The sequence below is a fragment of the Ursus arctos genome, unplaced genomic scaffold, assembly GCF_023065955.2.
Source record: "Ursus arctos isolate Adak ecotype North America unplaced genomic scaffold, UrsArc2.0 scaffold_23, whole genome shotgun sequence".
Taxonomy (NCBI): Eukaryota; Metazoa; Chordata; class Mammalia; order Carnivora; family Ursidae; genus Ursus; species Ursus arctos.
Window position 1 is genome coordinate 7,901,595 of NW_026622908.1, and position 24,822 is coordinate 7,926,416.

General features: G+C 50.2%; 1 protein-coding gene across 1 annotated transcript in view; it reads left to right on the forward strand.

Annotated features, from left to right (window-relative positions):
- OTOG (otogelin) overlaps positions 1 to 24,822 on the forward strand; it is a 94,567-nt gene that overhangs the window by 17,679 nt on the left and 52,066 nt on the right. Inside the window, 13 exon segments of the mRNA XM_048213871.1 lie at positions 2,753 to 2,885; positions 4,005 to 4,182; positions 5,718 to 5,842; positions 6,869 to 7,081; positions 7,973 to 8,165; positions 9,648 to 9,722; positions 9,968 to 10,011; positions 11,475 to 11,628; positions 20,106 to 20,213; positions 20,562 to 20,700; positions 23,449 to 23,583; positions 23,838 to 23,984; positions 24,285 to 24,404. Of these exon segments, the coding sequence (XP_048069828.1) occupies positions 2,753 to 2,885; positions 4,005 to 4,182; positions 5,718 to 5,842; positions 6,869 to 7,081; positions 7,973 to 8,165; positions 9,648 to 9,722; positions 9,968 to 10,011; positions 11,475 to 11,628; positions 20,106 to 20,213; positions 20,562 to 20,700; positions 23,449 to 23,583; positions 23,838 to 23,984; positions 24,285 to 24,404 (1,764 nt within the window).

The window sequence follows — 24,822 nt, forward strand, 5'->3', positions numbered from 1 at the left end:
TATACTTTGGGTAGAATCCAAAATTTGTAATTCAAATTTTTCTGACTTGACCATTGAGCAGTCTTTCAGTTGGCTCTTGGGTCCCTTTGACACAGCCCCATCAGTGTGTGTGTGTGTGTGTGTGTGTGTGTGTGTGTGTGGGCGCTGCCTTACTTTATGGTCCTACAAGATGCACTAGGCTCATCTTGCATATTTCCTGCTCTATTCCTAGAATCAGCCATTTCTGAAAAAATATTATCAGATGCTCTGGGCTCTTTTGATTGGAGAGTGGTGTTAGAAACCAAGATCTGGGGTACTGGGTGGGCTCAGTTGCTACTGGGGTATCATTTCTTTTAGAGCCTCTCAGCTGACAGAAAAAGGAAATACTAGGTATGACCTATGACTATCTTTGTATGACTAACGTAGATACGTGTATCTCTAGATAATCTATCAATAGCTCTCTATATCTGTGTGTGCTAAACAGAGTTCATATTGATGTTCCCACTCTAACCCATTATCACACGGGTCATTCTAGCCTCTCCCCTTGCTTATCCGGAACCGTCCACCCTGACCGTGAGAAATCCGGTTTCCACCATCCATCATCCGTGTATCTCATTGTTCAATTCCAGTATACAGGTATTAGAATAATTAACCCATTCCCATGGGAAAGGACTTTATCAACCAGAGTACAGTGCTTATGCACAGTTCCTTTTTCTTTTAGTCTTTCAAACTCCGCTTATATCCAAAGTCACTTAGGTCAACACTTTCCCTGACCCCCCTTTCAGTGAGGTTGTTTTATATATTTGTAATACAGTTCGATTCTTTTGTCACAATCTGCATTGCATCCTGGGACCCCCTGACCTCCTACATGATATTTTATTAATTGTACACATTAGGGTTCACTCTTTGTGCTGTAAAGTTCTCTGGGCTTCCACAAATGCAACCTCCCAAGTATTCCATGCACCTTTCTTATCTGTATCAAACCAGTCAGGACCAACTAACTATTGTAGCTCTACTCCTAAAGGAGACAGCTGAGGTGTAGATAAGTTAACTGAGCTCTTTAAGGTCTCAGCTTTCAGTGACATCAAGACTTGAACCTAAGACTCTGACTAAAGGACGCAGACTTTCTTCCTGCACCAATGGCGTGTCCAGAGGGGACCAGAGGATGAGTGGGTTTGACAAAGGCGATGCTTTAGACACAGTGCTTTTGAGCTGTTTTAGGGAATTTACATCTCCTTGGGAAGGAGCTTGGAAGGTCATAGTTTGTTGTACAATGTCTTTCTGAAAAGTTTCAAGCTCTAATCCTTTCCTCATTTCACCGTTTGATTATATCACTTTCAGGTTATACTTTCTCTGGCTGTCTTTGGATTTAGAATAAAGTCCAAAAATTTTACAAAACTCTGCCTGAGCTCCTCCTGCCTACTCTTGAACCTTTTCTTAAACCACTTCGCTCAGTGGGCTCTGGGCCTCTGGTCTTCTTTTATGTGCTTGGATGCATTAAATGCCTTCGTGTGTCAGGGGATTTTGGGCAGACTGTTCACTATACCTGGATGTCCATCTCCGTGCTTGCTTTCTTTGCCCAGCTACCTTCTATGGACCCTTCAGAACTCAGCTCACCTGTCACATTTTCCCGTGCCTCAGTCTTCTGATCTGCACAATGGGGTTGTTAGTAATACTTACTAAATTAGATTGCTCTGAGAATTAAGGGAGTAAATACATGTCAAAAGATTAGTACCTGTGGGGCGCCTGGGTGGCACAGCGGTTAAGCGTCTGCCTTTGGCTCAGGGCGTGATCCCGGCGATCTGGGATCGAGCCCCACATCAGGCTCTTCTGCTATGAGCCTGCTTCTTCCTCTCCCACTCCCCCTGCTTGTGTTTCCTCTCTCGCTGGCTGTCTCTATCTCTGTCGAATAAATAAATAAAATCTTTAAAAAAAAAAAAAAGATTAGTACCTGAACATAGTAATTCTATATTAAAGTTAGCAGTTATTATAATAAATATAGCAGTAGTAAAAGCTTTATGATGTTTACATTATCATTATCTTTCCTTAGGATGGCTTTTCCTACCTCTGCAGACTACGTCTTGTTCCTTCACTATACGCTTTCCTAGCACCCTACACCTATTTGCATCGCTGATCCCAATAATAATTTAAAAGCCAACTTTGTAATTACTTGTTTAATGTTTGCGTCCCACACAAATATGTACTCTCCCCAAATATGCCCATCATGTCCGTCGTTGTATGGTTGTGTGGACGTCTTCTTGTGGAAGGGAAGTATGAATGGGCCTGATGTGTACTACCCATTTCAGAGATGAGAACCTGAGGCCCAGATAGTATTAGCTCATTGGCTGCCTGCCTGTGAGTGGGGCTTGGTACTCTGCAGGATGTGACCCATGGAAAGAACTATACAAATACCTATGAAAGGATGAAATTAAATCCTATATTGTACTTGAGTGGGGAGGTCAGCGTTTCTGAGGCTAGACTCTGGGCCATCCAGGGGGTCTATCTCTGCTCTGTGTCGTAGACGGTCTAAGAGTTGACTATCTTTTTATTTGCATTTTCCCAGCTCTGCCACTAACCTTCTCCAGTCGGAGCCTCTGCCTTCCCATTCCCAGATGAGGGCATTTGGTTAGAGGACTCCTAATATCCTTTGGGGGCTGCGTCTCCTCCTGCTCCTGACCTCAAACTGCACTAGAATCCCTGCTCCTGTGGGCTCTGTTGGGACCAGCAGGAGAGACAGACTAACTCTGCCTCATTTGTCTTCCTCTTTCTCCAGAACCAGGATGGAGTCTGTGTCCAGTCAGTATCAGTGATTCTGCATCAGGACCCTCGGAGGCAGGTGACCCTGACCCAAGCGGGAGACGTCCTTCTGTTTGACCAGTACAAGGTTACCCCACCCTACACAGATGGTACGGCTTTGGTGGGCGAGGGCTAGCTGGGAGCTGGCTGTCCAGGCCTCTTCTTCCAGGCACTGCCTCTGGCCAAAGGCACTGCCACATGGGCAAGAGCTCACATTCTCTGATACTGGGTGAATCAGGCCCGAGGGGCACCTTGGTCCCAGGAACGTGGACTCTGGACTTGTAAGGTGGTCTTTGTCCCCATCCCAACATGACAATAGACTTTACAGCAGCATGATGGTTTCTCCTAACATGAGGATATGAATGGGGCTGTTTTCTATCCCTATTCTATTTTTTAGAATATTTTATTTGAGAGACGAGAATGAGAGAGAGAGCGAGCACACAGGTGGGGGGGGAGAAGGAGAGGGAGGGGCAGAGGGAGAGGGGGAAGCAGACTTCCTACTGAGCAGGGAGCCCTACACAGGGCTCGATCCGAGGACCCCAAGATCATGACCTGAGCTGAAGGCAGACGCTTAACCGACTGAGCCACTCGGGTGCCCCCATTTGTTTTTTAATTACTTATTATCCTGTCTGATTCCACAAGGGATCTGCGGTAGCTTGTAGGAAGCACATCTAACAAAAACTGCAAAACAGTTAAGCAATACAATAGTGCCAGAGAAAATTGTAAAGAAAAAAAAAGAGTAAGTGTTCAAGACTGAGAGGAGTGGGGATGCAGGGGGTGTAAAGAGACCAAAGAAATATAAGTCACAAAAGGTGAAAAATCCACTACAATTGAATCTAAAAATGTAAAATTGTTGCAATTGAATCTAAAATCATATTGTGAGCTTCCTGGTGGGTCATTGTGGAAAAATGGGTAGTTACAGAATTCTCCCTTGCTGCAGGAGGGAATACTATCAGTTCCTTATGGAGGAAAAACTTTAATTGGTACTTGATGCTTAAAAAAAATAAATTCTTAGCCGGGCCTGCCATGGTGTTATCCCTGGGTCCTGATTTCATCCCTGAGCAGGATTTTCTCAAGGCTTCCAAAGCCAACCCCTTGGCAGCGCTTCACCTGGTGTGAAGGCTGGGCTGGTTGGGCATGAGGGTCGATGAGGGCCATGCAGGTGGTGGCGGTGGGCAGGGTGCGTGTTGGCAGAACTTCCCTCATCCCTATTGTGGTTCTGTGCCCAGACGCCTTTGAGATCCGGAGGCTGTCCTCCACGTTCCTGCGGGTGAGGACCAACGTGGGCGTGCGGGTGCTCTACGACCGCCAAGGACTGCGGCTCTACCTACAGGTGGACCAGCGATGGGCGGAGGACACCGTGGGCCTCTGCGGCACCTTCAACGGCAACATGCAGGATGACTTCCTGTACGTGCCCCTGCCCCGGAAGCAGAAGGGAGGGGGGTCCCTGAAGGCTGAGTACCTGGAGGCTCTTATTGAAAACATCTCTTGCAAACTCTTGGTCTCCCACTGGGCCACACATGCACCATTAATTATTGATTCCTCTCCATTTAAATCGAAGCATATTTCTTTAAGGCCATGGCTCACAGTCTTCTCTGTGCAGAAGACTCACCTGGGGAGCTTGTTAAAATGCTGACTCCTGGGTTCTACTTCTCGTGTATCTGGTTTGTGTTGGGGCCCAAGAATCCTGTTTTTAATAAGTAACCGCCGCAATTCTAGGATAAAAGATCTATGGACATACCTTGAGAAATACCGTTTTCTAGTGAGGTCTTAAAACTGGTAGACTTCAGGCTGGGCTTGATTTGGTTCATGGTTTTCCTTGTCTTAATTGACCGTGAGCACCTTTAGATGACTGCAAGCCCCCAGTGAGCCAATGATGCCCAGACTCCTGCTTTCAATCCCCCAGGCCAGTCTAAGCCATGTATGTTTCCTGCCTGATACTCGAGGGTTGCACTCTCCCTGACAGAGAATTGACAGAAAGACTGTCTGGGCATGGATACTGTTTAGGAACTTGGGAGAGGACAAGTCAGACTTTCCAGAAAGGAGAATAAAGGGTTGATCTTGAAGGTTAGAGGTTCTGGCCAGTTTTTCAAGTTACCCGCATTAGGCGATATAGAAGTAAATGAGAGGCTTTCTTCAGCCAGAAGAGAGAATTCAGATTCTTTCAGAAAAACAAGAATCAGAAGAAACTGAGAGCTTTTAAATGCATGCACATGAGAAAATGTAGCATTCTACTCTGTCTTGCCTGATGGGGCTGATGTTAGGGCAGCTGGCCAAGGGTCGTGGGGACAGACCGTGGTTTAGTGTGTGGGCTGCTTGCCTCCCTCCTAAATGTGAACTCTGGGCAGAAAAGTTGCTGTGCATAGCTTGAGTGCTCTCACTGCTCAGGAGCAGTAATGTGGGCGTGGTGAGTGTCAGGCAGAACCCGTCTCCCCCCCGCACATCATGATGTCTCCAATCTACCATCTTCTTGGGTTTGGTGACTCTTGGAGATCGGCGAGACTTAGAAAACATGCGTTTCCCCCTTTCTTCCTTTATTGCCCCTCGTATGACTATTTCCTACCTAGAGCGAAAGGGAGGGCAAAGGAGCTTTCAGGAACTGCTCATGGAGAAAGGAGGAGAAGTCTTAATCCGGTGAAGTTTGGTTCACATGGTGTCCTTGTTTCTCTCTTTCTGACACGAAGAGCTGGGGTGGGGGGTGAAGATCGTGTAATGGGTGGCCCCAAGCCAGTTTTGGGTCCCTTTGGAGGCTGTTAAACATGATGTGTGTGTGTGCGTGCACATGTGCACATCCATAATTGTATGTGTTTGTATGTGACTGTGTGGACCCCCTTGGCTGTTTGCACCTCTGGCGTATATTTGTGCTCTGGGTGTATGCTGTACGTACCTGGGCCTGAGTCCACGTGGGCGAGGGTGTGAATGTGGCTATGCCATGACTGCAGGTCCCCAGTGGGTGTGCCTGAGAGCACCCCACAACTCTTTGGCAACTCTTGGAAAACGCTGTCTGCCTGCTCTCCACTGATCTCTGGCTCCTCGCTGGACCCCTGCGATGTGCACTTGCAAGCAGGTGAGATGGGGGGAGAAGGGGAGATGGAGGGGCTGCGGCGGGCCGGGTTTGAGAGGGATGAGATGGGAACTCTGGGCCTGAGGGGGCTGGTCAGGTTGGGCAGATGTGACGAGAAAAGGCGGAGCTGCGGAGAGTGGACCGTGGTTCCCTTCTGGTAAGGGTCAGGCCGACACGCTTCAGGCGCTACCACTGACTTGTAGACACACATCAGTACTGGCTCCCCTGTCTCAAGGCAGAAGTCTAAGCCCTCACAGTGGCCCCTCCAGGCCCCACACTCTCTGCCCATCCCCCTTGCCCCTCCCCCCAACTCTCTGCAGCCATGCAGGCCTCTTCGCTGTTCTTCTTACACACCGAGGTGTACTCTCTGCTCCGGCCTTTAGACTTGCCATTCCCTCCACCTGGATGCTCTTCCCTCACGCCACACAGGCCTTACTCCCTCACCTCTTTCAACTTTTTGTTCAGACCTCATCCTCCCACAGAGGCCTACCCGACCGCCTGGTTTAAAATTGCAGTTGACCCTCCCACCCCACCTCCAATGCCCATCCTCCTTCCTCCTCTCTCTCGGAGGTCTTCACCTACTTTGCTGGAGAAGTTGTTTCCTGGCAATCTCCTTCGACCACAGTGTAAGCTCCACGAGGGCAAGGGTTTTGTCTGCTTTGTTCACTCCTGTGTCTCCTTGCAGCATGTGGGTTCATGCCCTGTGCAAGGTGGACTGTATTGCATGAGGGCACTACACACACACACACACACACACACACACACACACGCTCACTCTCCTTAGTCATTTGCAGCCATGCCCGGAGCCAACCACATAGTGACACCCAGACTTAGCCAACCCTACCCACACATTCCCAACTAGCAGTGCGCCCGGTACCTGCCCACATCCCTCCTGTACACACGCACTCCCACCCACCTTCTTACGCCAACAACCCCCTGAACTGTGGGGAGGGGGCCAGGAAGAGGCTGGGGCCCGGGCACCAGGCAAACCAGATCTCTGCCCCCTGCCCCTGTCCCTCCTGTGTCCAGCCTCCTACGCAGGGCAGTCCTGCAGCGTGCTCACCGGGGAGCTGTTCGCGCCCTGCTCCGTGTACCTGAGCCCCGTGCCCTACTTTGAGCAGTGCCGCCAGGACGCCTGCCGCTGCGGGCAGCCCTGCCTGTGTGCCACGCTGGCCCACTACGCCCACCTGTGCCGGCGCCATGGGCTCCCCGTTGACTTCCGCGCCCACCTGCCAGCGTGTGGTGAGTGCCCCACGCACGTGCGCCCCCATGAGGGCGGCTGGAGGAGCCTGGGCTTCAGACCGCAGTGTCCCCCTGCCCCCCTGCTGCCTAACACCCCCTCCTCACCCCTCTTCTGTGCTCTCCATCCCCTTGGCCACCCGGGCCTGACACTCAGGACGTGTGACACATGACCGCTTCTCTGTGACCCTCACCTCCAGCCCATCTCCAAGTCCTATCAAGGCTGTCAATTGGAGATGGAAATTCACCCACTTATCACCACCTCCAAGGCCACCACCCCTGTCAGAGCTTCCCAGTAGGCCCCCCCACAGCCTCTTCACCCTGGCTCCCATCACCCTTGGTGCACATGTGGCTCAGTGGGCATGAGCTGGCCATTGCTCAACTGCCCCCCTGCACACCTGGGCCACACTCCTCGAGTGGGGCCTCTGGGCCCCCAGCCCTAGCACAGGACCCCACTCACAGTAAGCTCTTAGCAAATGTTTGTTGAAGAAATGGAAAGACTGTCCTGGGAGTCAGGAGACCTGTATTCTGTGCCAGCCCTGCAGGTAATTGCTGTGTGTCCCTGACAAGGCGAGTGGTGACCTCTACCCTCCCCCACCATCACTACCTAAGAGGAATGTCCTGCAGAGAAAAAGAAACACCAATGGCAGGGTCCAGACTGGGCTTGGAAAGGGGGGCCCACCCCTGCCACTCTGCCCTTGTAGTGTAGTGGGAGGAAGCGGGACTCTGAAGTCAGACCTATTTTCAAATCCCAAGGCTGACCTTGCCCCACTGTGTGACCTTGAGCAGACATCTTCTCTGGTTCTCGGTTCTCCTCACCAAGATGATGACCCCACCCCCACACAGTTGTGGGGATGAGGGAGACGAAGGCCACGGTTTCATCTCCCACTACAGCACTGTCCTGTGAGGCCACCAAGGAGTACAGCCCCTGTGTGGCCCTGTGTGGCCAAACCTGCCAGGACCTGGCCAGCCCTGTGGCCTGTGGGGCTGGTGGCAGCAGCGACCTCAGTGGGGACGAGTGTGTAGAAGGCTGCACCTGCCCACCAGACACCTATCTGGATACCCAGGCTGACCTCTGTGTCCCTAGGTGAGTGGACTAACTTGACCTCTGCTGGGGAGGTGGGGAGGGGGAGGGGGCTGAGGGTCTCCAGGGCATCTGAGGCTGGGAGGCTGACTGCACCTCTCATGGGGCAGGGCTTGATGGGTGGCTGGGTGGGTGAGCTTCCTCCCCTGGACCCACCTCTCAGGGCTTTTTCCTCAGCTCCAGCTCCTTAGGCCTAGAACTCCCGCCTGGCTTCCCCATGAGACAGAATAACAGCCCCACAGAGACAGCCTCTCTCCCTTCATCTCCCCTTTCCTTCCACAAATATTTATTGACCTCCTAGTGTGTTCTGGACAATTCTAGGCCCTGGAAATTCAGCAACAAACCAAACAGAATCCTGCCCTCATGGAGCTCACATTCTTGTGCCAAGACAGATTAATAAATAAACAGACGCTTAAAGGGTCTGCTGGTCACAAGCTATGAACAGGCAGGGAGGGGTTACTGTTAGGTTACATGAGGTGAGCACGGAAGGAAGGCTTTTCTGCTGAGATGACATGTGAGCAGAGATGGGGGCAAGTGAGGGAAGAGTGCTCCAGGCCGAGGGGACAGGGACAGCCCCGAGGCTGACTGTAGCGTGTTCTCAGTGTGGCTGGAGGCGGAGGTGGGAGGTGGTGACCTCATAGGATCCCAGAGCTGACTGGCAAAGCTTTTGGTCCCCTCTTGACCTGTTTCTCCCCTAAAATGGTATCACATTCCACTGAGGGGTGGGGGCTGGAGAGAGGCTCCTGTCGGGGGTATACTGGAATCATTCAGGGCCTTTTCAAACTCTAGGGTCCTCCTTTGAGATCCCCCCCTTGTGGTTGAGTATTGCCTCCGAAGGGTCCTCTGAGGTTTATATGGGGGGAGGGGTTGGAGAGGGAGAAGGTGACTGAGAAACACAGGGGCCGGATGAGTTCAGACATCCCTTCCAGCCCTCAACTGGTGCAAGGCCTGCACTTCCGGCACTGGCAGGGGCTGTGGGAGGTGCGTGAGGAGGAAACAGTCTTTGCCCCCAGAGGACCTACAGAGAGGAGCCGAAAGACAGCGTAAGGGACTCTGTGAGGAATAGAGGAGATGACGTATTTGGAGGGCCTAGCCTGGTGTTCAAAATATTTGACAACCGTTATGGTGTGGGCACTGATGCTGGGTGTGAATGAGCAGTATGAGAATTTCCATCCTGCGTCCGTCCCTGACACAGCGCGGGCTCGGGAAGCGTGGCCCTGTTCTTACCACCTCTCTTTTCCCTGGCCCAAGGGAGGCTGGCTTTGGGTGGACAGAGACCAGTGAAACTGGATGGCCCCAACCTCTGTCCTTGGTGCCAGTCTGGCTTCCCCACTCCTGGGAGGTGTGTCACCTGTCACAGCAGGCGCCATTACTTCTCTCTGTGTCCTTACGCCCCTGGCTGCTGACGGGTGGGGTCCTCGGCCTCGGCAGTCGCTGCCCCAGCTCCTGAGTCGGCTCATTTTTCTCCGTTCCTGGGTTTTACAGGAACCAGTGCTCCTGCCACTTTCAAGGAATGGACTATCCCCCTGGAGACAGCGACATCCCATCTCTGGGCCACTGGTGAGCTCCCTAGATAGCAGCGTTAGTGTCCTCTCTTTAAATGGAAGTTGCTGACTGAAGAAAATACAGCCGAGCAGATCTTTCCACGAGGCAATGCTCACCTTCTGCCTCTGCACAGGGGGCCAGGGGCAGAGTGGGGCTGCTCCCTGAACCCTGCAGGGGTCTGAGCAGAGCGGCTTGCGGTCTCTGGCTCTGCAGTGACTGAGTCAGCTAATCCCAGTCACCCCTCTCCCCCCTCTCTGCAGCCACTGCAAAGATGGAGTCATGAGCTGTGATAGCAGAGCCCCAGGTAAGGTGGAAGGTGAAGGATTCTTCTGGGGGCTCCTCCATGGTAGTGGGGTTATGGAGAAGACAGTGGGGAGCTTGAGGATAGATCAGGAGCGGGGAAAACCCAGCCACATCTTGCCCCACACTGAGCCTCCTGTATTCCTTGCCTTCTTGGGAAAGGTTCCAGTTTAGAGGGTGGCATCCAGAAACCCCGGCCCATCCTCAGCCCCACCCTAGCGGCTGTCCCTCCTGCTTTTCAAGAAGGAGAGGCTGAGACTGTCTCCCTCGGGGGCAGCCAGCAGGGTGTTTGGACAGTCCCTCGACCTCCCCTGGGTCCTGAGTTTCCTTGGTCGGAGCTATTGGTCGTCTACTAAGGCTGACTCTCTGCCCAGTCATGTGCTAGACTTGGGGGTCACAGAGATGGGGAGGACAGTCGGTCTCTGAGGCTGTCCCAAGCCATAGAAATGGGGGTAGGGTGGCATGGCAGTGGGTCAGCCTGTGAGCGATGCGGAGGTGGTAGGGAGGGCATGGGAGCAGGAGGGCAAGGTGGGCCTCCAGAGGAGGCCAGTACGGATGGGGATTGGCACAGGGGGGTCAGAGAGCAATCATACAGCAAGTGGCACAGAGTAGGGCCTCCAGAGTCTGGCGGCCCTGGGTTCAAATGTTGCCCCATGCTTGTAAGCTGTGCAGTCCCGGGTAACTCACTTCACCTCTCTGAGCCTTCGCTTCCTCTTTTGTATACAACCTAGAATTCTATGATTTTCTTTTTGTTGCTCCTGTCTTCAGATTGCTTCTTCTTTGGGACTTTTATCTCATCTCCTGTGGCTATGTTTTTTCTCTCTGCTCCATCCTAAGCTGGGTATGGAACTCACCTCCCCTTTATTGATTTTCCTAAAAAAGATCAGTCACACAAGGTATAAGTGTGCACAGGCGACTTGAGCGAAGGCTCAGGGAGAGAGAGGGAGTTTATGTCACGGAAGTATAGGCAATGGGAAGTTGGTTGTTTAAAGTCCTCTGGCCACCCTGCCACACAGCATCACTACCCTCCTGGCTCTTCTCCTGGTCTCTTTGGGGCACTACCTCTCACCTTATCGTGCCTTGGAAAGCAGAAGGGACTTCCTTCCATTATATGGGAAATGGGAGATGATAATACCTCCCAGAGTTGTTGCAGGACTCAGTGAGAAAATGCATGTGAAGTGCCCGGAACAGTCTCTGGTGGAGAGAACATGGTACTCTCGGTGCTGGTAGAGGCGGGGGTTGTCTTGTGTGACAGCCCACAGCCCCCCCTCCCTCTATGATGTGCATCTGGGAACCCAAGCAAGGCCCTGAAAGCAGCACAGCCCCCTCTCTCCCTGCGTCCTCCAGTTGTCGGGTCCCCAGGTCTCCCTGGCCACCCCTGGCACCCAGGATCCCACCCCAAGGACCGTGTTTCAAGCATCCTGCTGGGCATCAAGCCCCTGCCAGCAGCCCCCTCTTCTCCTCCAGCCACCGCCTGCCCACTGGGCCAGGTCTTCGTGAACTGCAGTGACATGCACACAGCCCCCGAGCTGAGCAGAGAGAGGACGTGTGAGCAGCAGCTGCTGAACCTGAGCGTGCCTGCCCGTGGCCCCTGCCTCTCGGGCTGTGCCTGTCCCCAAGGGTAAGTAGGCATGTGGCATGGTCCCCCTCTCCTGAAGGCTGGCAGAGCCAGGGACCACAAGGCAGAGGGAGGGGCAGGGAATTCCTCCCACGGCCACGCAGGGCGACAGCAGCCCAGGGCTGGCCTGTGATCGTGGAACGGCCAGCACAGAGTCTGAGAAAGAACGGTGGTGTGGGGATCCAACCCGGAGTGGATCCTACCCGGCCCTGCGTCTTACCATTGTGTGACCTGGGACAAGGAAAAGGCCTAACGTCTCTGAGGCTCAGTTTTTCATCTGTAAAATGGGAGTAATAACAGTAATGCTCACCACCTCACCAGGCTGTGACGAGGACTACATGAGCTCCTGGAGTGGAAGCGCTGAATGGGGTGTGTAGCCTGCTCCAGAGTCAGTGGGGTGAAGCCCGGGAGAGAAACACCATGCTTCACCTCTCAGCCCCTTTCCCTGCAGAGGTCTGACTGGAGCCCTCAGGTGGAGGGCTGGTGCCCCTGTAATACTCCAAAAAGCAAGGCCCCACCCAGTGGAAAGAGTCTTCCTCCCAGGTGCCTGAGATGCCACATGAGCTGAGTTTTGTGGCTGTGCATCGTGGGTGCCAGGGCCCGGCAGCCTGCTTTGCCAGTTCTCCTTCCTGACTCTGGTCTTACTTCAGATCTGGGCTGAAAAGAACTTGGGAGCCTGATCCCATGACCTGGCAGCCCAGCGCTGTGTCCTTCAGCCTGGCCAGAGATCAGTGGTCCGCTGGCAGTTCTGGCCCTGGCCTGGCAGTCAAGGGCAGGGAGGGGGGTCAGGGTGGGAAGGGGAGGGAATAGTCCGTGAGAGCTTTACTGTTTATAAAACAACTTGATGCGATCACCTCCTTCGATCTCAGAGCTTCCCTGGGAGGAAGGAGGGAAGGATCATTACTCGCCTTTTGCAGATGAAGAAACCGAGGCCAAGGACAGGGTGGAGGGAAGTGGGCGGCCTGGGAGCCGTGATTCAAACCCAACGCAGCTTACTGCAGATCCTGCCCTTAGGCCAGAGCCTGCCAGCTCCGGGAGGCCAGGGGTCTGGTTCCCTCGACAGAGGTCGTCATGTGGGTGAGGAGCTTCCCCTTCCCAGGCCAGGGCATCCGCAAGAGACCACCGCTGTGTGGTCTCCGGAGGCTGCGCGGGGTCCTAGGCCCAGCCGGCAGGGGGCGGGCAGGATTTGCTGCCACATAGGCCCAGAGGAGCTTGTGAGGAGTGTCTGCCATCGAAGGCCTCTGGTGGCACTGGCCTTGTGCGTACAAGCCTGCCTCTCCGAGGACAGGGAGAGCCATGGCCTCTGCGGTCAGGAACTGAGGGTCGCCCGCTGCCCGCCACAGTGGCAGGGCCACAGAGGCCAGGTGGAACTAGGAGAGCTAGGCTCAGTTGTACCAGTGACCCACCCTGTGACTTTGTGGCCTCATCTGTACAACGAGAGCTGATGACTCCCTGCAAGAGGGGCTTGGGAATGAAGGATTCAGTACATCCCTCTCAGGACGTGCTTTGTGGTCTCCAGCTATGCGCCTCAAACAGGAGTGTGCACATGAATCATCAGGGACCTGTCCCTGATTCAGGAGATCTGGGGGGCGGGGGGGGGGCCCGAAACTCAGCATTTCTAGCAAGCTCCCAGGAGATCCCGATGCTGCTGGTCTGGTGACCACAATTTGAACAGCAGGGTTCTAAAACATTATCCAACAGTAGGGATTAGTTTAACTCAGGTCGAAAAGCCGGAGTGCGGTTCCCTTTTCAATCCCCAGGTTCCAAAGGGATGGATAGAATGTGAAGATTTCTACTGGGCTGGGTGACCTATGACAAGTTATGTGGCCACTTGGGCATCAGTTTTCTTGTCCATAAGGTGCTGCTGGTTGGTTGCTGGCCAAGTCTGGGCAGGGCAGCACCTGAACCCGCTTCCTCTGTTCTAGGCCTTTTAAAGTTCAGTTCGGGTCCTGGAGCTGTGCTAAGAACATCCACAGTCCAGAGGGCTGGGGGGAGGGGGCAGGCCCCGCCCAGACACCGGAACGTTTGTCACCGGCTACGGCCCATCAGACAAATCACTTCCTTTCTCTGAGCCTGGGTTTCCCCGACTGTGAATTGAGGAGAGCGATACCACCTTGCAGGGCTCTTACGAGATTCGAAGGAGGCAGCGGCTGCGAGGAGCCAGGCACTGTGTAGTACGCGCTCCGTAAAGACTTGTTCCCTTCCCTTCCTTAACACTGAATGCCATCACCTCTCGGGGTATTTGCCACAGTGGCTCGTATGCCGTATCACATGCCCTGTGAGAAGCTCACACACATTCCACAGGAGCTTGTCAAAGGGAAATTATTAGAGCCTCAACTTGCAAAGAAAGGACAGACATTTCCTGCCATTCTGGAATGTCCTCTTGGGAGCTGGGATAGGGCTTCCAAAGACGCCCAAGTACTATCCTAACAACCTCTGCCTGGGGCCCTCTGGGCCCCTGGGCCCCATACCCCACTCCGTGGCATTGATAAGACTCTCTGGGTGCCATGTATTGCTCCAAAGGACCCTGAGCCACTGCGGGAGCCACTAAGGCTGTTTGCCACACTCTAAATTTCTTTGCCTCTGGCTGCTGAGCCAAGGGCCCTGGGTCCAGTAAGCGGTATAGTACAGTGGTTGTCAGCACAGACTCTGGAGTCAGGCTTGAATCTTGATTCCAGCACTTACTAGGGGAGTTAATTAACTTCCTGGAGTCTCAGTTTCCTTATTTGTAAAGTAGCGCAGAGTAAGCGCTGTGTGTGAGCAGACAAGCATCGTCATCCTCACTTGGGTGCCACGTGTTTGCAGATGTCCTCTGAGGGGACCGTGAAGTGAGAGGGTCCCTTAGCAGGTCAGGAGAGGATGCCCCACAGACTGAGAGCACCTTGAAGACAGAGGCCAAAGCTTCTCTCTGTGCTGGGCACACAGCAGGTGCTCGGTGACGCAGACAGGTCTGCATGGGGCCCGGAGGGAGCAGTGAATGGTGGGCAGCAGGGAAGACCCCTCAGGAGATGGCAAGAGACAAGGCCTGGGCTGAAGGTGGAAGGCGTGAGTCAGCCCACTGTTGGTGTCTGATGCAATTATGGGTAGAGAAGGGACAAGAAACCAATATTTATTGTGTATCTACTAGGCGCTAGGCAGTGTGCCCAGGTCTGTAATGAAATTCTCGTAATGACCTTGAGGAAGGCATCATTACCCCTGTTTTACAGATGAAAAAACAGGGGCTTAGAAAGGTTAAGTGGCTTCAGGGAAAACAGTGGATTAAACACATGCTTTTTTCCCCTGCTTCCTGCCACAATGAAATGCTGGTAATGGAGTAAAGAAAAACAAACAAACAACCTGTGAGTCCCCAGGGACAAAGAGAACGGGCATGGGAATGACAGTGGCACAAGATGGGTCAGTAGTTTTTGAAGAACGAACAAGGGTGGATGTGTGGAAATGGACCCTGCAGAGCAGCACTTGACAACTGATGCTTGCAGAGGAGGAGGCCCGGGAGAAACAGCCTCTGTTGTGTTGACAGCTTCAGGGACAGGAGGCTCCAGGCATCTCAGAAGGTGGGGTGGCGGGAGGGAGATAGGAAGACGTCTCATGCAAGTCTGTGTAAGGAGCAGTCAACCCCCAGCCTCCTCTCCCATGCTCTGGGGTCCAACAAAAACTGCCCTAACCCCAACCAGCAGAGAAAGGTGGTAAAACTGTCTGCAGAAGCCACATCAGAGACTTTGATTTAAGGAGCACCAGGAGGGATGAGATGCAGCGTGAAAACAGGCAGATTAAATGAAAGCCTAGTGAGACCCTAGCCCTCTTCCCCAGCTTGGTTCCCACAATAGTGGCATCAAACAAAGCTTCTGCCTCCCAGGCTGGAGATGAAGAGGATTCTTCTCTTGAAAATGGGCTGGGCCAAGAGAAAAAAAAAAAAATCTACAGAGATTGACATTTTAGGGGTTCCCCCCCACAGAATGGCGGCTCCCCTTAATTATGCAGCTTCTAGTCAAATTTTGGTGCCTCACTGCTTTTCTCCCTTTTATTTTTTTTCAAGTGAGGCATAATTTATAAATAGTGAAATGTATAGATTCTAAGCACACAGTTTGCTAAGCTTTGACAAATTTAAATGCTCACGTATAGGTACCCATGAAAGGTACTCATTGTTTGTTGTATCTCATTATTATTTTAATTTGTAATTTTAACTTGTAATTTTAACTTGTAATTTTCTCTAATGACAATGAGTACTTTTTCATGTGTTTTTTGGCCATTTGTATAACTTCCTTTGTGAAGTGTCCATTCAAGTCTTTTGCCCATGTCTTATTTGGTTGACTATTTTCTTTAAATTGAGTTACAGTTCTTTCCTTATCAAATATATACATTGCAAATATTTTCTCCCTGCCTGTGGCTTGCCTATTTATTTACTTAATATATCTTAGTAAGCTTAAAAGCTTCTGATGAGCAGAAGTTTTGAATTTTGATTATATCTAATCTATCATTTTTTTCCTTTAAGATCAGTGTTCTCCATGTCCTCAGTAGTTGCAACTCCAAGGCTGCAAAGACATTCTCTGATGTTTTCCTTTGATAGCTTTACAATTTTGGCTTTTACATTGGGTCTATAATCTATCTGAAATGATTCTATATTGTAGAATGGAGTCAAATTTCATTTTATTTTTTTCTGATGGATATCCTGTGGTTTTAGCCCCATTTTAATAAAAGACTTTTCTCTCCCTATTGAATTGCTTTGTTAAAAAAATCAATTGACTGTATAAATGTGGGTCTATTTCAGGACTCTCTATTCTCTATTCTCTCTATTTGTCTATCTTTAGGCCAGTATCACACAGTCTTGATTTCTGAAGCTTTACAGTAAGTCTTGAAATCAGAAAGTGATAGTGCTCCAGCTTTGTTCTCTTTCAGGGTTTTTTGGGGGCACTTCTAGTCTTTGCATTTCCATGTAAATGTGGGGAATGTCTACAGAAAAGCCCGTGGGATTTTAATTGGTTTTGTGTTGAATCTAGAAGTCAGTTTGGCGAGAGCTGACATCTTCACAGTAGTGAGTTCTCCAATGCACAACAACGGCATCACTCCATTTATTGGGTCTTCTTTAATTTCTCTCAGCAGGGTTTCATACTTTTCATGGGAAGGGTTTGCATATATGTCATTGAATTTCTTCGTAGGTATTTGATATCTTTGCTGTCCATTCCATCTAAGTTGTCAAATTTATTGGCTTTACATCATGAAAGTATTTCTTTATTTTCCTTTTAATATCTGTAGGATCTGCAATGATGTTTTTTCTTTTCTCCTGGTATTGGTAATTTGAATCTTTTCTCTTTTTCTTACTATCCAGTCTAGGTAGGTGGGTGTAAATTTTATTGATGTTTTCAAGACCCTCCTCTGGTTCCACAGATTTTTTTTTTCTATTGTTTCCTGTTTTCTATTTCACTGATTTCTGCTCTTATCTTTATTATTTTCTTCTTACTACTTACTTTGGATTTAACTTGCTCTTGTATTTCTAGTTCAGATATTTTATCGTAATCCTTTGTTATTTCCAATACAAGCATTTAAAACCATAAATTTCTCTGTGACCACTGCTTTTACTCATTCTACAAAGTGTGGTATTTCCTTTGTGATTTCTTCTTTGACCCATGAGTTATTTAGAAATGTTACTCTAAATTTGGAAATATTTGGAGATTTTTCCTATACTTGTTTGTTCCTGATTTTTTAAAAAGATTTGTTTATTTTAGAGAGAGAGTGAGAGCACAAGCAGGAAGGGCAGAGGGAGAGAGGATCTCAAGCAGACTGTGCTGAGCAAGGAGCCCAATGTGGGCTCGATCTCATGACGCTGAGATCACGACCTGAACCGAAACCAAGAGTTGGATGCTTAACCAGCTGCACCATCCAGGCACCCCTGTTTCTGATTTCTAATTTAATTTCACCATGATCAGAGAATATACTTTATATGATTTCAAAACTTTAAAATTTATTGAGATTTTATGGTCCAGAATTAGTTGCCTGGGTGAATCTCCCAGGAATGCTTGAAAATAATACGCACTTTGCTGTTACTGGATAGTGTTGTGAGCACGCCACGAAGGTGCACACACGGATTGTGTCTTTCCACAGTGTCAGCTTTCTTCAGTCGTAAAGCAAGGTTAACATAATTATAAAGCAGGTTCAGGATTCCAAACTCAATGATATTTCACCACACGATTAACTTGGCTTCCTGCATGTCGCACCAAGCAAAGCAAATGCGATAGAACAGGGGGTAGGATCTTAACAAACGAAACGTGAAGTCAGCCTGGGGGTGCACAGTTGAGATAAGGCCTTGGTCCGGTCCAGGTCAGCTCTCAGCCTTTCTTGCTTATCATGTTCAAGCAGTGAGTGAAGGATCTCTGTTCTGTTCAGAGATCAATCAGACAGAACCTTCGGTGGCAGCTGCTTTTTGAAGTGGTCAGACATAGAGGAGTCCATATCTGAGGAGTCCGACAGTTTGTGGCAAAAATCCTATCTTTTAAAAAAAGAGATTTAATCAGTGTTGGACCTTTGTAGATGGACCTCCTCTGTTTCTGCTGGTCATCAGTTCTGACTGTGTCATCAGCTGGTGCTGGTCTCAGCCATGTCTGGTCTTAGCTGCAATGCTCTTAGCTGCTTGGGTCACTGTTAGACACAGGCCACTGCTTGACATGAGTGACTCCATTTTGTTCTCTACAGAGAGTTTTTAAATTGTCAGTGAAGTCAAGAACGTTGTCAGAGTTGCTCACATCTGCATCTTTGAGAATATTTTGTTCTTTCATTAATGGAGCGGAGAGTTGAAATCTCTAACTGTAATTGTGGATGTTTCTTTCTCCTTTAATTTCCGTGTGTTTTTGTTTCTGCTTGTCAGCTCTGTTACTTGGTGCATGCCCACTTAAGATTGTTATGTTCTCTTCATAAATGGACTCTTGCTGTCATGAAACATCCCTCCTATTTCTGCAAAGGCTGCTTGGCCTGCAGCCTGCTTTGTCTCATGTTAATAAAGCTGCTCCATCCTTCTTACAACTGGTGTTTGCATGGTATTTTTCCTATAGTTGTACTTTTAATTTATCTGTGCCTTTATATTTCAATTGTGTCTTGTAAACAGAATGCAGTTGGGTCTTGCTTTTTTAGCCAATGTTACAATTTTTGCCTTTTTAATTGAAGAGTTTATGCATTTGGGTTTCATGTAATTGGATTGAATTTAATACTACCATCTTGTTATTTGTTATCTGTCCTATTGGGTTTTGTTCTTTGTTTTTTTTTTTTTTTTTTTTTTGGTCTTTTCTGCCTTTTGGATGTTATTTTTTAATATTCTATTTTATTTCCTTTATTTCATTTTAACTGTATATCTTGGCATTTTGTGGTTTTTCTCGAGATTACAATATATATCTTTCATTTATCAGTCTACCGTGAATTAATATTTTACGACTCTCTGTGGAGAATTTATACCAGTATACTTTCATTTAATTACTTCTTGTCCTTTGTGCTATTATTCTCATACGTTTTACTTCTACATATTTTATAAACCTCACAATTCATTGACATTAACCTTGCTCTAAATGCTCAGTTACCTCTTAGAGGAATTAAGAAACAATTTCTAGAATTATTTATCAACATATTTCCCATTTTTAGAACTTTTCATTCCTTCCTGTGAATCTGAGTTTCCATCTTCCTGAAAAACTTCCTTTAACATCTCTTTCTTTTTTTTGAGAGAGAGAGAGAGGGCATGCATATGAGCAGGGTGGGGGAAGGGCAGAGGGGGAAAGAGAGAGAGAGAGAGAGAGACTCTTAAGCAGTCTCCACATCCAGTGCAGAGCCCCATGAGGGGCTCAATCTCAGGACCCTGAGGTCATGATCTGAGTTGAAATCAAGAGTCGGACCCCTGGGGCGCCTGGGTGGCACAGCGGTTAAGCGTCTGCCTTCGGCTCAGGGCATGATCCCGGCGTTATGGGATCGAGCCCCACATCAGGCTCCTCTGCTATGAGCCTGCTTCTTCCTCTCCCACTCCCCCTGCTTGTGTTCCCTCTCTCGCTGGCTGTCTCTATCTCTGTCCAATAAATAAATAAAATCTTAAAAAAAAAAAAAGAGTCGGACCCCTAACCAACTGAGTCACCCAGGCATCCCTAGCATTTCTTTTTAGTGCCAGTCTACTGGTTGCTCATGGAGGGCCAATGCCCATATTCATCATCTGTTTATCAATATACAGCTAGCCCCAGCCTGGTTGGGGGTGGGGGCTGTGGCTGGTATAGTTGAGTCTTGCTTTCTGGATGGATGGCAGAGGCTTCCGAGGTGGGCTGAGTCTGCCTTTGGTTTATCCAGTTACCAGGTACCTCTGAGCAGCAGGACGGTAGGTGGGTACATGGTCAATTTCTTCTGGAGCAAATGCTGAGAGCCGCCCTACAGCATGGTATCCATGTGAATGCAGGGTCCTCCATAGATGGTAGAAACGGGAAGCATGCTTTCCTGACCACCTGCTTGCCGTGTCCCTGCAGCTTACTCAGACACGGGGACGCATGTTTCCTGCCAGAGGATTGCCCGTGCACTTGGAAGGGGAAGGAGTATTTCCCCGGGGACCAGGTCACGTCTCCCTGCCATACCTGGTAAGTGAGGGTACCGTTCAGGCTCTGCTTTCTGCTGGGGGTGAGGATGGATCCGAGAAGCATGATGGTGAGCGCCGTCTAGAATTCACCCTTCCCGCATGTTCACACCCATGCTGTGTTTGTGGGCCATACAGCGTTGTGTGTCTATATACAAGGTATGCGTAGACAGAAATTTGGGGGATGCTTTTGTAAATGTGTACATGAATGTGATTTTGTGACCTCCAGGCTTCCGTTGGAGGTTGATGGTGTTTGTGACCCCCTAGGCCAGGGGCACACAGAGGGCCCTCTGTAGGCAGTGGCTCTGTGTGGCGTGGGCCCTGTGAGCTGGTCTGAGCCCGTGTGTTTCAGTGTGTGCCGGCGGGGCTCGTTCCAGTGCGCGCTCCACCCCTGCGCCTCCACCTGCACGGCCTATGGTGACCGGCACTACCGCACATTCGATGGGCTCCCGTTTGACTTCGTGGGGGCGTGCAAAGTGCACCTGGTCAAGGTGAGCTCCCGAATGTGTCTGCCCAGCTGGCTGTACGGGGACCCGGGGCAGCTGAAGCCAAGGACCTGTCTGGTGCGGTGACGTTCTAGACTCCAGTCTGATGCATAATTGGTCAGGTAGAGGGATCTAAGCCTGGGGGGTGGGGCTTTCTAGAGACTGAAAGAAGGGCTGAGGAGTAGGCTCAGGGCCAGACAGAGCTCACCAGTCATAGAATATACCCCACTGCTTGGCCACTCACCATTATAGCCTTGCCCTGTTGGGTCCCAAGGTTTTTCTGTCTGGAGTAAGCACTCATGTTTTTTGAGCTTTTATTGTAAGTCTGGTGGTCTCCTGAGCCAATTTCATGGATTACTTTACTTTTCTCACAGCAGCCCGATGAAGTAGAGTTTACTGACCCCGTGTTATAGATGCCACAGCTTAGGCTTAGGCCAGTTAGGTGTCTTGCCAGAGGTCACACCGCTGGGCGGTGGCAGAGCTGGTGTCAGGTTTGAACCAAGAAATCTGCTGGTGAAAGTGTCAGCTCCTGCGAAGGAAAAAGGATGGTGATGTGGAGTTGGGGGCACAAGTAGAGACAGGATCCTCCCGGAAGGAGAAAAGGGGTACCGAGAAGGCGGGTGGGAGAGTGCCAGAGACACACCCAAGGGACCTTGATTTTGCTAGGGGCCTGTCTCATTATATAATAGAGCAATAACAATGACAAACCTTTTATGAAATGAGTCCTAGCTATGGGGCAGGCATGGTAGGGAGCTCTTTCATGTAATTTCTGTAATTCCAAGAGACAGATAATTGACCTTATTTTAATTTTTAAATTTCAAAGGTAACGCATGCTCTTCACTGACATTTAGAACGATACAGAGCATATGTTAAAAACAAATATTTCCCTTCACAGCTCTTCTGTTCCCATTCCCTGCTCCTAACAGTTAGGTGTGAATCCTGCAAGATCATCTTCCATGAGACAGACAGATACACACATATGCACACATGTGCTTTGTTTATATGAATAGGATTCTGCAATTTGCTTTATTCACATAATGCTACATCCCTTAGTCATTATACAATCAGTACACACTTCTTTCTTCTTTCTGTAAAATTCTACAGAGAGGACATGCTCTAGTTTGTTTTGTTATGTCCCCATTGATAGACGTTTAAGTTTTTGCTGATATTTAAACGCTCAATGAATACTTTTGTAGATGTTTCTCTAGAGTCTTAGACATGGAATTGCCATAAAAAGTTAGATACACATAAAATGTTATTCAGTGCTTGTGATTTGCCCCCCAAAAAGGCCTACAGTACTGCCATCATGTATATAAGACAGTACCCCTGCCCTATACCCCTAATATATAGCCATCTCTCCATCCATCCATGCATCCATGCATCCATGCATCCATCCATCCATCCATGCATCCATGCATCCATCCATGCATCCATGCATCCATCCATCCATGCATCCATGTATCCATGCATCCATCCATGCATCCATGCATCCATCCATCCATGCATCCATCCATCCATCCATCCATCCATCCATCCATCCATTGATCCATGCATCCATCCATGCATCCATGCATCCATGCATCCATCCATCCATCCATCCATGCATCCATCCATCCATCCATCCATGCATCCATCCATCCATGCATCCATCCATCCATCCATGCATCCATGCATCCATCCATCCATGCATCCATCCATCCATCCATGCATCCATGCATCCATCCATCCATCCATCCATCCATCCATCCATCCATCGATCCATGCATCCATCCATGCATCCATGCATCCATCCATCCATCCATCCATCCATCCATCCATCCATCCATCGATCCATGCATCCATCCATGCATCCATGCATCCATGCATCCATGCATCCATCCATCCATGCATCCATGCATCCATGCATCCATCCATGCATCCATCCATCCATCCATCCATGCATCCATCCATCCATCCATCCATGCATCCATCCATGCATCCATCCATCCATGCATCCATGCATCCATCCATCCATGCATCCATGCATCCATCCATCCATCCATCCATGCATCCATGCATCCATCCATCCATCCATCCATGCATGCATCCATCCATCCATCCATCCATCCATGCATCCATCCATCCATCCATCCATGCATCCATCCATCCATCCATCCATCCATCCATGCATCCATCCATCCATCCATGCATCCATGCATCCATGCATCCATCCATCCATCCATCCATCGATCCATGCATCCATCCATGCATCCATGCATCCATGCATCCATGCATCCATCCATGCATCCATCCATCCATGCATCCATGCATCCATCCATCCATCCATCCATCCATCCATGCATCCATCCATCCATCCATCCATCCATCCATGCATCCATCCATCCATCCATCCATCCATGCATCCATGCATCCATGCATCCATGCATCCATGCATCCATCCATCCATCCATCCATCCATCCATCCATCCATGCATCCATCCATCCATGCATCCATCCATCCATCGATCCATGCATCCATCCATGCATCTATGCATCCGATACTTTCTGGAGCTTGGCTACATGCTAAACACTGCACTAGACACCCAACTGTGAACCTGGGCTTCAGAGAACTGAAGTAAGTTGCCCAAGGTCACACAGCTAATAAGTATAAGTGGATTGCAGACCACCTCAGAGGCCATGTCCCACTACCTCTGTGCCTGTCCACAGGCTCTTTCCTCTCCCTGGCTTTACTGAATGAACTTCCTTTCTCCTCAGAGCACGTCGGACCTCAGCTTCTCTGTGATCGTGGAGAATGTAGACTGCTACAGCTCTGGTATCATCTGTAGGAAGTTTATTTCCATCAACGTCGGGAACTCACTCCTTATCTTTGATGACGACTCGGGAAGTCCTGTAAGGCCCGGTGTGGGTTCAGGGTGTGCAGACAGTTCGTGTGTTAACAGGCTCTGGGGCAGAAGAGGGCTGGGGCCTCGGTTTCTTGGAGCTGTTGAGTCAGCAGCCCAGACGGAACTCCTTGGTCAGAGTCAGGAACACAGAGGTCAATGTCAGAGCGTGAGGGAGGCGTGAGTTCCTGGGGCTGGGCAGCTGACTGACCCAGGTGTTGGGGGACACTCGGGCCTCAGGAAGGACCATCTCTGTCCCTCTAGAGTCCTGAGAGCTTCCTGGATGAGAAGCAGGAGGTCCACACGTGGCAAGCAGGGTTTTTCACACTGGTGCATTTCCCAGGGGAGCACATCACCCTCTTATGGGACCAGAGAACCACAGTGCACATCCAGGCTGGGCCCCAGTGGCAGGTACTTGCATGAGCATTGACCCTCACAGGGCCCTCTGCTCCTGCCTGGAGCTGACCCAGGGGCCACTGGGCATCCTTGCATGGGCTCGCCAAGGAGCCTGGAGTACCATGACTCCTGTCCTGTCTGCCCCCACCCCATTCCATGCCCTTCTTCTCTGACTCTTCTCCTATCCCTCTTTACATCGTGACCCCAGAAGTTGCTTCAGGTCCATGACAGACTTCTGGGCTTATGGCAGCTGCCCTGCTAATGGTTCGTCCCTGGCATTCCTGCAGGTGACCACAGTGTCCTCTCTCCTTTCAGGGCCAGCTTGCGGGACTCTGTGGGAACTTTGACTTAAAAACCATCAATGAGATGAGGACTCCGGAGAATTTAGAGTTAACTAACCCCCAGGAGTTTGGTAGCAGTTGGGCTGCAGTTGAGGTAAAGCCTTCCCAGGTTGGCTCCCTCCCTCACTCAGATGGGCCCTGGCCAGCGCTGAGGGGACCTGGCCCCAGGTCAGGGACATTGGTGTGACTGCTCATGCAACTGCTCTCTTGGCCTCTGACCCAGCATCCCCAGCCTTGACTCTGTCCTGTGGCCTGAGGGCAGGTACCACCCATCTCACAAATCGGGCTGCACCTGTGCCCTGGATCAAGCCCTCACGGGAGGCTGGGGGCTGAGAAGGAGACGAAGTCTTTGTCCTAGGAAAGATGACCACCTACCTACTGGGGGAAGATGAGGCTTGTTGAAACATGACCATCTTAAACATCTCTGTGCCTCCAGTGCCTGGCACTAGGTCTGGTCCAGAGGAGAGTCCAAGAGAGACCCATGTGGACTGAGGCAATCAGAGAAGGCTTCC